At 37.2% G+C, this 11,193-nt stretch overlaps 5 protein-coding genes across 6 annotated transcripts; 2 read left to right on the forward strand and 3 right to left on the reverse strand.

The window, feature by feature from the left end:
• Nucleotides 1–43: 43 nt before the first annotated feature.
• Nucleotides 44–4,306, reverse strand: LOC124340801. 2 transcript variants are annotated; one of them, XM_046793492.1, is made up of 10 exons: nt 4,082–4,306; nt 3,187–4,023; nt 2,932–3,109; nt 2,651–2,867; nt 2,355–2,587; nt 1,953–2,288; nt 1,562–1,835; nt 1,302–1,496; nt 395–1,238; nt 44–328 (listed from the first exon to the last, which is right to left on the reverse strand). In XM_046793492.1, exons 1-10 carry the CDS (start codon nt 4,209–4,211, stop codon nt 207–209), a joined length of 3,366 nt encoding a protein of 1,121 aa, XP_046649448.1. In that variant the 5' UTR covers nt 4,212–4,306; the 3' UTR covers nt 44–206. The 2 variants fall into 2 exon arrangements, with proteins under 2 accessions (XP_046649448.1, XP_046649440.1); XM_046793484.1 differs by having other exon boundaries at nt 3,187–4,026.
• Nucleotides 4,307–4,490: 184 nt separating this feature from the next.
• Nucleotides 4,491–6,481, forward strand: LOC124341933 (checkpoint protein HUS1-like). The gene is made up of 7 exons (XM_046794898.1): nt 4,491–4,636; nt 4,732–4,938; nt 5,000–5,112; nt 5,179–5,286; nt 5,354–5,528; nt 5,589–5,678; nt 5,747–6,481. Exons 1-7 carry the CDS (start codon nt 4,585–4,587, stop codon nt 5,833–5,835), a joined length of 834 nt encoding a protein of 277 aa, XP_046650854.1. The 5' UTR covers nt 4,491–4,584; the 3' UTR covers nt 5,836–6,481.
• LOC124341345 (probable 26S proteasome non-ATPase regulatory subunit 3) lies at nt 5,850–8,353 on the reverse strand. The gene is made up of 8 exons (XM_046794420.1): nt 8,103–8,353; nt 7,596–7,864; nt 7,339–7,538; nt 7,163–7,274; nt 6,990–7,103; nt 6,675–6,923; nt 6,246–6,611; nt 5,850–6,022 (listed from the first exon to the last, which is right to left on the reverse strand). The coding sequence occupies exons 1-8, from the start codon at nt 8,203–8,205 to the stop codon at nt 5,945–5,947; spliced, it is 1,491 nt and encodes a 496-aa protein (XP_046650376.1). The 5' UTR covers nt 8,206–8,353; the 3' UTR covers nt 5,850–5,944.
• A 196-nt stretch (nt 8,354–8,549) lies between these two features.
• LOC124341984 (39S ribosomal protein L9, mitochondrial-like) lies at nt 8,550–9,903 on the forward strand. The gene is made up of 5 exons (XM_046794942.1): nt 8,550–8,766; nt 8,941–9,100; nt 9,162–9,340; nt 9,403–9,603; nt 9,666–9,903. The coding sequence occupies exons 1-5, from the start codon at nt 8,686–8,688 to the stop codon at nt 9,852–9,854; spliced, it is 810 nt and encodes a 269-aa protein (XP_046650898.1). The 5' UTR covers nt 8,550–8,685; the 3' UTR covers nt 9,855–9,903.
• Nucleotides 9,599–10,990, reverse strand: LOC124342126 (riboflavin kinase-like). The gene is made up of 4 exons (XM_046795098.1): nt 10,683–10,990; nt 10,463–10,614; nt 10,301–10,403; nt 9,599–10,238 (listed from the first exon to the last, which is right to left on the reverse strand). Exons 1-4 carry the CDS (start codon nt 10,780–10,782, stop codon nt 10,081–10,083), a joined length of 513 nt encoding a protein of 170 aa, XP_046651054.1. The 5' UTR covers nt 10,783–10,990; the 3' UTR covers nt 9,599–10,080.
• Nucleotides 10,991–11,193: the final 203 nt, after the last annotated feature.

Genomic DNA, 11,193 nt, shown 5'->3' on the forward strand with positions numbered 1-11,193 from the left:
CCATGGACATTAATTATACCTATGTACTGAATACAAATGGATGTATAACACAAATTAGGAAATGTATTTCTTGATAATGGGATACAAATAGAACATGGCCAAAAGGAAATATTCAGTACAAATTCTAGTTGAGATACCAGAAATTTCGTATGCAATATCTTGATTATAAGCCCTTGTAAATTAATCCCCGATGAATAATGGTTGAATTACGACGCAACAGTAACTGACTTCTCACCGCACTGAACCATATGACGTTCCAAATCAAGACCGCTGCTGCTAGAGAATCCACATTTGCACTTCACCGTCTCACTTAAAGCATAAACAGAACCTGCGCACACAAATTGGTTGGTTAAACATAGTAGAGGAAGTAAACCTTGAAAAATCAGATACATACCAAGGATTGGACCAACTTGGCCTTTATGGACGTGATTCTGGTGAAGTTTCATAGCGATGCCACAGCAAGTTGAAAAGCGACACAAAGTACAGCACATGTACCCGGTGAAATGGTTTTTCTTCTTTAAAGGCTCTTTGCATTCAATGCATAGGTTGGCAGCAAGAAGCATCTCCTCTGTCAGAGTTACGTTCGGAAGTCGACGGGCCACACTTGTATTCGGTATCTCCTGAACTTCTTTAGAGTACGTTTTAAGACTTGCTTTCATTCCGGTACCAGCAACCGAATTAGGAGAACTTGATGAGGCAAGGTTAGGTGATCCAGTATTTGATGAGTTTGAATAGACCACCACTTGATTCTTGCCGCCTACGGTACCAACTGGTTTGATGATCGTGTAACTAAAAGGCCGCACGTGTATGTTTGTTATGGCCGAGAGGTGGTCAGTACGAACGTGATAGAGTAACTGATCGTACTCTTGGAAAGTCAGAACACAACGCTTGCAAGGATGGCCGTTTGTCAACGGTAGATGGTTTTTCAGATGCTGCAAGTACTGCATATGCCCTGTATCAAATGCTTTTGCTTCATTGTCTCCTTTTGTATCGAACGTGTCGAGGCACAAAGGGCACAACAAATGTAAACTATTCTTGTGATTTTCATAGAAGTGGTTGATCAGTTGCGAGTGGGCTGAAGTCTGGAAATGACAGACACGGCAGCGATAGGGCATCTCACAGTACACATGCGTCTTCTCCAAATGCTGCTCCAACTGGCGAAATTGTGCGAACTTTTCGTGGCAAATTAAACACACCAGATCTTTAACGGAAGCAGTATCTTCCCTCGACATTTGAGACTATAGACCAGGGAGATCATTGATTAACATTTGAAATCATACCAATAATAATCTTATGCTTACCTTAAATGTCGAAAGAAACAAGTGATGATTTTCTTCGTGCGCTTTTTTCTGACTTGCAGTAGCTAAAGTATCCAAGCAATAACTACAATGCTCCGTCCAATCATCTCCATCAGTCACTGCGTCTTTCACCAAATGTTGCCTCAAGTGTGCCATCATTTCCAAGTTAGTATGCGTCACTGTTTTGCATTCCGAATGCTAAACGAAGTAAACGTGAATTTTAAGGGATAAATTAAAACGTGAAGACCATTAAAGAGCACTACCTGACATTGGAGATGAGGTCTTGTCATTTCTGAATCCTCCGGATCCGGAATGGCTACTCCTTTACTTAAATCCAACATAGTGGCGTAGTACGATACAGTGCGCATTTCCTTTGCATTACTTGCACCACTCGTTGAGGCACTCTCTTTAATAGTTGAGACCATTGGGCGCTTAAGAGCTACCGTGCTCGTGGCTTCATTTGGAGAGGTTTGATTTGGTTTGTTTTGGGTAATGCTCCAGTCTTTGAATGGATCGACTGACACGATAGGTAGACGCCTGGCCAACACAAAATAGTGCTTTTAGGAAAAGTTATATGAGGCAGAAAATTGCATGGTTTCCCTCTTTTTGATCAAAGAAATAACAATATACGAAAATTAAGATAGAATGTCTCACTTGACTAATGGCATTCCGGTTTCTGCACGAGCTTGAGCGCTGATATCGCGAATAATATTATGGAAAGCATCAGATGATGATTGCCCGTTGATTTCACGCCACACTAGTTCATCCAAGAACTGCTGGATCGTAGCAGTTGAAAGAAGTGATAGGGTATTCTGGAACACCTTGGGCACCGTTTTGCGGAGGTACTCCATAATGGTACGATTGTTTAGGCGGTCATCAACAGAAACCGTATTTAAATTTTTCTGTACTACATGGCGAAATCCTAGTTCTTCGAGTGCCGCACGCTCAACAGTGAAATCTGTCATGATAATGGCTTTCTGATTCACCCACCTAAACAAAAACGTGGAATGGTAAAAATTAGATTACAGCAATTGGAGATGCAATATTTTCATTTACTTTGGAAGGGGTTCTAGAATTTTGGTAAATCGAGCTCGACTACGCGTATCCCCAGCGATTGGTTCACAGGCCCGCAGTCGGAATTTCTTTGTTTCTTGATCATAGACGCCGAGGACTTCCACCTTAACGTCACGTCGCTTGCCATCCGTCGATGTTGTACCTAATGAAATCACTCCAACCTCAACGCGACCATTTTTGCAGCCGAACAATGGAGTGCTAGAATGCACTTCTACCTACATTCGTATAAAAATATAAAAATGAAAATCTACAAAATACAAAAAACTAGCAACGCGTACCGTGCAAACACTCCGTAACATGCCATAGAACAAGCGAAGAAAGACATGATCAATTTTCACCCACTGAACTACGTTCGAAACGGTTGTTTGGCAAGCCCAGTGATAAATGAGCTTTAGCAAAACTGTTGGGGACTGGGTAGAATCCTCGAATAATGACTCACGAAATATCGAAACAAAGTTGCGATCGCAACATTTTGTCATCCAAACATAGCCCCCACTAAATGTTCAATGGATTTAATTCACAATTCAATAACCTGTTCGCGTCTTATTTTAATTTTTACCTGAATGGAAATTTATTCTCTTCTGCGTACATTCGCAGTTGTAATGGAACCGGGGTTGATGTCGCGTTAAAATGTGTTCGACAAGTGCCAAATTGCTGACTTCGTAAAAGCCCAACCTGCATTAACCATTCCGCAAATCGACGAGGATCGAGAACTAAACGGCTCTTTACGAACGAATCTAAAAAGCAAGAGAAACTGAATGAAATAATTTTTTTACAGGCACAAAAAAATAAATAAATAAAATACTCAACCAACCTAGTGCCTCTCGCTTCTTGGCATTTACGATGTCGGGAACTGAATTTGCCGGACGAACAACGACACAAAGAGAAGGTATCGTTTTAGACAGCATTTTTGTGTCTTCAGGTGGTGGCACACTCGCAGTATTTTTCGCTGGAGTGGCATTTGAAGGAACCGCCAAGATCGTCATTAGCTGACTTGTTGGGATAGTAACTGCAGGAGCTTGTGATGTTTCTGATGGCTTATTTGGCTTTTGTGTGGGAACAGGTTGATTGCTACTAGCTCTTTTGTTATTTCCACCTGAGATTGATGGAGTAACTTGAGCAACTTGAGTAGCTTGGGCAACTTGAACAGCTTGTGTGACTTTTGGTGTTTGAACAGTCTGGGGAAGTTTTACAGTATGAGAAAGCTGGATTACTTTTGCAGTTTGGGCAGCCTGAGCCACTTGAATAGTTTGAGGAATAGCTTGAACAGTTTGAGCAACTTGGCCAGGTTGTATGCATGGTGCAGCTTTCTGTTTCTTTGTGGTAGTAGCAGTAAATTGTGAAAGTAATTGTGATGCTGGAAATGGAGTTTCATCAACAGCTGGAATCGGAGTTTCATCTGCAGCAGGTAACAAAGCTATAGACTGATTCAGAGGCCTGAAAATTTTTGTTGGTAGTGTGGAAACAGAAGGAACAGAAGAAATTATCGGGGGTCTAATTAAAAATGAAGTAGGTCCACTTCGAGGACTATGCATGGTCTGTTGAACCGCTGGTGTTGGTAACTGAGGTGGTGGTGCAACAGGATTCCGAACTTTAACCTGATATGTAGACTTTACCAACCAAACATTTCCAGTTTTTGTAACTGATGAACCTTCTGACAAAAATAAAACTGAACTAACTTGCCGGTTTAGTTTTTATGTATAGTTTACCTTTTTTTATCTGGTTGGCTTCTGACATGGCTTTTTCATATTCCATCATAGCATTTGTAAAGAAGCTAACTTGAGTTTCACTCAATTCTTCTTCACAACAATCAACTTCCAGATCACTGGAAAGCGTCATCTTGATTCTTGATTTTTATATTAATCCAATAAAACTTCACAACTGCAAAATTCTTGCCGAGGAAAACAAACAACGAATGGGGAATGCAAAAAAATCAAGCCAAGGCAATACAGTGTTGCCAAATTTTCCCTATGCAATAATTGAAATAAAAAGGAAAGAATTTTTTTAAATTATAGATTAAATTTATGAATATTTCTTTAGAAATATATTTTTAATGGTATTAAGTTAGTGAAAAATAACAAAAATATAGAATGCTTTAAACTTAATTTGGCATTCTTAATTCTCAAATCAAGCCGGGAATTTCGTCTGTTCAAAATTTGCTCTTTCATTATTGTTTTTTCGTCTGTTTCAAGATCTCATTTCAACTTTCACAATGAAGTTTCGTGGGAAAATGATTGATCCTAACTGCATTAAGCAATTCATAGGTAAGCAATTCCAAATTCTATTATTCATTGCTGTTCTAGGATTAAAATTTCATAAGTCGGAAGTCATCAATGATCTTCACAAATTTAAACTACAGGAATTTTAGGTTGCATGACGAAACTTGGGAAATCATGCATTCTAAGGATCACTACCACCGACTTGTATTTCATTGTCCGTGAATCCCAGACAATTTCAACCTCTCCACTTATTTGGTGTACTCTTGATGAGGGTCACTTTTTTTCAGAATTTGGAATGGAAGGTTTAAGTACCGTTGATAACGAAATATACCTTGAATTTGTTGCAGGTGAAGTGTACAAACAATGTTAAAACTATTAGATTCAACATTTGCTTATTTTAATTAATAGAAAATGTTGCAAGAACATTGAGTGCCTTGAAAGTATCAGGAACTGCAAAATCAGTAAAAATCAAACTCACAAAGAAGCTTTCTTCACCGTGTCTAACTTTTGAGATTGACTTGGTGATGCTCCTTGACTGACTTGTAATTCTCTTTATATGAATTACAATTTCTCATGTTTACTTACAGCCATCAGGTTCTAATCATTCACGATTAGTTGTTCACGACATCCCTGTGAATTTGGTACCTAGAAGGCTTTGGAATGACTATGTTGAGCCAGAAGTTGTGGATCCAGATGTAATTATTTTTATATATTTTTATTATATCTTTATAAATCTTTAAAGTAAAACCCATTAATCTATAGATTTCAGTTCATATGCCACAGCTCCGTTTAATGAAAAGCATTATTGAACGCATGAAAAACCTTGCCAATATGGCCACTCTTCACGTCACATCCGAAGGATTACTTACTCTAACTGTTGAAACTGAAGCCGTTTCCGTAACTTCACACTTCGATAATCTACACGTCGAAAAGCAAAGTAAGACTTTAAGATTGTAGCATTTTCACATAGTTTTCATTATTGGTAACGTTTTAATAGAGGAAGATGAAGCTAGTGTCACCATCGAATTGAAACGTCTATCAAATTTTCTAGCTCATGAACAGCTTAATCCACAAAAAGTCGTTTGTGGTATAAAACAATATGATTACATCTTTTACTAAACACAAACCGACACTCATTTCTATTCGATCTTATAGATGTGCTGCAATCAAAATTGATGCATTTGAATTTTCTGAGCGACAGTTACAGTTTGCAGTATTTTCTCCCAGGGATTAATGACCAATAACGAAGAAAAAAAACTTTCCTGAGTTCCCTCGATGATTTATTAAAGTGGATCGCAACTTGAACGATTACATAGAGGCTCACATTTACGCGCTGATTTCAGTACCTACAACTCACGGAAAACCATCGTCATCTTCTTCAGCCATTTCCTTCGCATATTCCAAATCTTGTTGTTCCCGTTCGCGACGTTCCTATAAGAAAAATTTAATCTGTTTTTTACCATAGCCCAATACATAAAACGCAGATAATTCATGTCTGATAGATCTACAGTTTTAGATTTTAAATTACACAGTTGCATTTGGTTTCACGCCAAGGAATTCGATATTGAGTAACGCCGTTGTATTCACAATATTGCTTCTTATAATCAACTCATTTTTTCCTGCAATTAATCGAACGAAATTAGTTTGGGGTTACCTCTGCTGATTCCAAATCTTTGTTGTATGCCTTGGGAGGGAAGCGCATAGCTTTGACGCTTTGATTATGAATCTGAAGGCAGAAGGTGATTCGCTGGTGGAAAGCCAGCTGAGGCTCCTTGGTGCTGTAGACGTCAATACTCTCCTTACTCTGCATAAATTTTCCTTCGTGGTCTAACCAAGCTTCGATAACTCCGTCACGAATGGCCTTGGCAACAATGAATTCAGCATCTTCGGCCGAGTCCAACAAAAGCTTGTGGGCTATGTCAGCTAGAGAAATGCGCGAATACGACAAAGAGATGGCTCTAATCGCAGTCTTGATAACATTGTGGCGTAGACGGATTATAAGAGTATAGGTATGATCAGCCTAAATAAATAAAACAGTTAATTATATAATTTGGAGGGGGAACATTCGCTTGAAAGACCCTGCCTGGAAAGTTTTGCCGTAGTTCTCTAACACTTGATTGAATCTGTGTATGTCTCCCAACCTAACGGCTTGCGTCATTTGAAAATATGGAGCCAAGGCGTGTCTCATTGTTGACTGACGGAAAATATGCCGTTCAGGAATGTCTCCCATCAACAACTCGACTGTTACCAAAAGCTTTTGAACCGTTTGTTTGAAACCAACTGCTGTATGCTGAGGCGCTTTCCGAATGGCTTGCAAAAGATGAGTGTGGGCCTAAACTCAACAAAACAATGTTACAACTAGGCGATTAAAATAATAATAATAATTTTGTGTTCTCACCTGCGAATATTCCAATTGAATAGCCTTGATTCTTCCAAGATAGTAAAGATAACGTGACCACTCGTTGTTACTTCCAGATTCTGGGAAGACAGATTTTGAGACCAACTTGTCGGCCTGGAAAACGACTTATTAGGTAATCTAATGAAAAAAAAAAGACAATAATGAAAACTTACTTGATCATACAGACTGTAGAAAAGATAGTTGCGCAGCAAACAATTGATCAGCACTGCCTGTCCCTCAAAATCTTTTCGGAGAGTACATGTACGTAGCCGGCTATGTAGAAAGCTAGAACGATAATAATAATAATTTAAGATATTTTGAAAGGTTTGTTTGGCTAGTTCATTTTTACTTCCTGATTGAATCCAGCTTTCCAGCAAGCTCGTACGTCCTAGAATGATAGAAGTAGCAACGAGCAGCCAATAAATCCAAAGTACGCCGATTTTGAGCTGTTATTTTCTGCATTAATTGGTCTGAGCAGAGAACTCCTTCTTGAATGCGCTTATTATCGATACAATGAAGAAGAACTAACATATGGATGTATACGTCAACCTACATAAACTTCAGTCAGCAAAGGTTAAAAACGAATTTTGACCGAGATATATTTACTTCAGGTAAAGGAGAAGACGTCCCCTGTTTGGGAGCTCTTGTTCTTTGGATTGGAGATGCAATATCAAGAGAGTCATCCCCTCCTACTAGATTAAGCAAGTTGTCTCTTTCCTTTATCGAATAGCTATAACTGTGAAGAATGATGCGACGTAATACAGCGGGATTCAGTCGACGACGAGTGTTAGGCAACGACCTCAGTACTCGGAAAACAAATCGAGGCTCCTTTGTTATAACCGACTTTTCTACTTGCCTCAGTTGTTCACGGATATCTGTAATAAAGTTTAAAAAGACTTTAAGTATTTTTCACCAGCATGTTATCTTTACACATAAATATTGGAAACCGGAAAATCTTATAACACATTATTTAAATTCAATTAGTCTCATTTAACAGATGACAATACAATTGTAATTTTTAAGTTTTTCGTATATTTTAAAATCTCGGAATTTAAAGGCAGAAGAACTTAAAAAGATTTTAATCTGTTCTCCAGACAAGTTTGCAATCCATACCTTCTGTGGTTGCTGTATCAACATCCTTAACGTCTTTCTTCGTAATTTCCACTTCAACCTCCGTAACGGGGCTGTCCACTTCCATAGTTTCAACAGGTGGCATATTTAGAAGATGATTTCGAGCAACGGATTTTCAAATATTGTTTTATGAAAACCTTAGCTTACTATTGCCTTCTTTTAATGTCTTTGGTCTCGTACTCTCGTTTACAGGACCAATTTCAACGCTCAGGCCGGCAGCGGAAAAAACTCAACATTACAAGGCAGAATTGACAGTCGTAAGTTGCCAGTTTTTACAGTAAAAAGTTATACTCGAGTGAATATATATAGAATGAAAAATTTGTTTTCAAAAATGTATTTCTAATAATTCAAAATTTTTTTCTGTTTCATTTACGATTTTTTTTATTCATGGTTTTTTTCAATCAAAATTACTTGGCAAACATTCAGAATTTAGCAGACGGTTTTTTGTGACGGGACGGGTGATTGCTGAAGCGAGGGCAAACTCACAAGTCAAATTGAAATCCTTTTTCTATTCGAGTATCACATGTTTTGTGTGTGTGTGTATTAAATACTTATTAAATTAAACATGATACGCCTTGGTTTCCAGCTACTTGGTGGCGCAAAATCTTTTCAGCCTTCTCTGTCTATAAAAGTTGAACAAATAAGGGTAACTAATCAACAACACATTTCTTTGTTTACTATACAATCGGAGAAGGTTTAGATACCTTTTGAGGAAATTTCTATCTCTTTATTTCTATCTCAACAACAGAAAGAAGTAGAAGTGGGATTAAAATTCTTTTCTCAATATCAAGTAATTTTTGTTTTGTTTTGTTCCAATCAGACCACATTTGTACTGAAAAGACGCTATCCACCGTTACTGGATAAACAAAATAGACCCCCAAAACCTTTAGTGACAAAAAATTTTGTATATGATGAAGTTGAAAATGCTAATCTAAAAAAAGAACCAGATCTCAAGCTCATCCTGACTTCCTTTGTTGAGGGTATAATTGGGTTCTGTTTGCTACTCTTCAACAATAATTAATAATTGAATGATTTATTTAGGTGTTGGTCTAAAAAATGAAATCGTAACTGTACGGCCTAATTTTGGCCGCTTTAAACTCTTAGCATCTGGTCTTGCAGTTTATGCTTCACCAGAAAATTTGGAAAAACTGAAAAAAGATCTTGAAAATTCAGATAATAAAGTCCAGACTACACTTCACAGCTCTCGTTTTGCAGAATTGGTATATTCACATCATTGTTGTGTTACTTTAATCGCTACAATATGTCATTTTACAACGTGTAGACTCGACGCGACTTGGCAAGTAAGATTTTAGTTGTGCTTGTTAATCAAGAAAATCCTTGGACAATAGAAAAATGGCACATAAGAGCAGCTTTTCGTCGAACTGGAATTTGGGTGCCTGACAACGCAATTAAGATGGGTGATAAGCCCATATCTGGACCTAATTTAGAGTTAGAAAAGAAATACTTTCTTGTTACAGTGACGGTAAAACAAATGCTCTTGTATATTTCACGAAACAATAGTAATGATATCCATTTCTTTTACAGATCAATAACTTAGAAACTACCCCAGTTCGATGTATGATCCGTCATTGGTCAACTTTTCCGGAACTCAGATTACCTAAGGTTGATGGTTATTTGGAACCTCCTTACGAGCCTATTTTTGAAGACGATAGAGAAATTATATCAACTCTACCTCTTCCTGTGTTCTGTTTGAAAAAATCTGTTGCTAGTTGATGGCTACTCAGTTTGTCATGTAGATCAATATAAAAATAAGTAACAAACATTTTTGGTTGATTTCAAGGTAATTTGTCACATTATTGATCATATTATAACTGTCAATGATTTGCCTACCAAAACTATAAACATTGATACTTATAACTACAAACAACCCTTAAAATAAATATTAATTTAATCCATTTATAACCCTAAATATTGGTAAGATCAACTACAGAAATCCAAATTATAAACTACTTCCAGGAAATGTTAGATTGCCACTGCTAATATCTTGAGGTTTTTCTACACTGAAGAAGGAATGTTTCTGAAGGTCACTATATTCAGGCAGATCTAACTGGGTATCAGCATAAGCTATATCAGATTTAATGGCATCTATTAAGGCATCTGAAATAAAACCAAATAATTAATTTACAATAAACAGATAATTTTTTAATATCTTAGTCTACCTAAAGACTCATATGATTGTTCTGGTCTAATGTAATTTATTATGCATGTCTTGAGCAAACTGCCATAAAAATCACTTTCAAAATTATGTAATATGTGGGTTTCCTAGAAATGAATGAAAATGACATAAATTTTCTACAAACATAAAATAATATGGGATGTACCATTGATTTTTTTACATTCTTGTAATAAGGATTCCAGCCAATGCTCATTACCATCTTGTAAACTGGACCACCATCAACTTTTGCATAGCCGTAATATATCCCAGTTTCCATATCACTTGGTAGAGTATCAACTACTTCACTCATGTAGTTTGCTGCATAAACAAAAATTGAAGAAACCTAAATTAAGAATAAATCTATGTACTTATGATCTTAAGTATACCGGTTGGAATTCCCAATTCTTTTGAACCTCTACCGAATCCTTTGACAACAATGCCTTTGGCGAAAAATGGTAAGCAACCAAGTGTTTTGGTAGTGGGCATTTCTGATTTTGAGGAATGTTAACTTAAGATTATCAAATTCGAATTTTGTGAAGAACGGATCTCAATGGGGGGAGGATTTGACGAGAAAGAACTATCAAGTAACAACACAGAGACTATCAACGAGAAAATTGCGCAAAACTTTTGAAACCCGAGTAACAGTGCACTATCTCGTTTAAGCTGCGCTCGAGGCTAGCAGATGACTTTCATTTTTCCCCACAGTGAACGCCGAACGGTCATCAATCAATTAGCAATTTATAAATCCAAATTAGCTAAAAGTCTTGATCGTGGGTCTTAAACATATTGCAATAAATTATGAATTACAAACCAATTACTGAAATAAATGTAAAATAAATGTTAGTTAAAAAATTTTCACATTTTAGTTTTCCGATAATCGATATCTGGTCGACATCG

Source organism: Daphnia pulicaria, chromosome 1 (assembly GCF_021234035.1).
Source record: "Daphnia pulicaria isolate SC F1-1A chromosome 1, SC_F0-13Bv2, whole genome shotgun sequence".
Classification (NCBI taxonomy): Eukaryota; Metazoa; Arthropoda; class Branchiopoda; order Diplostraca; family Daphniidae; genus Daphnia; species Daphnia pulicaria.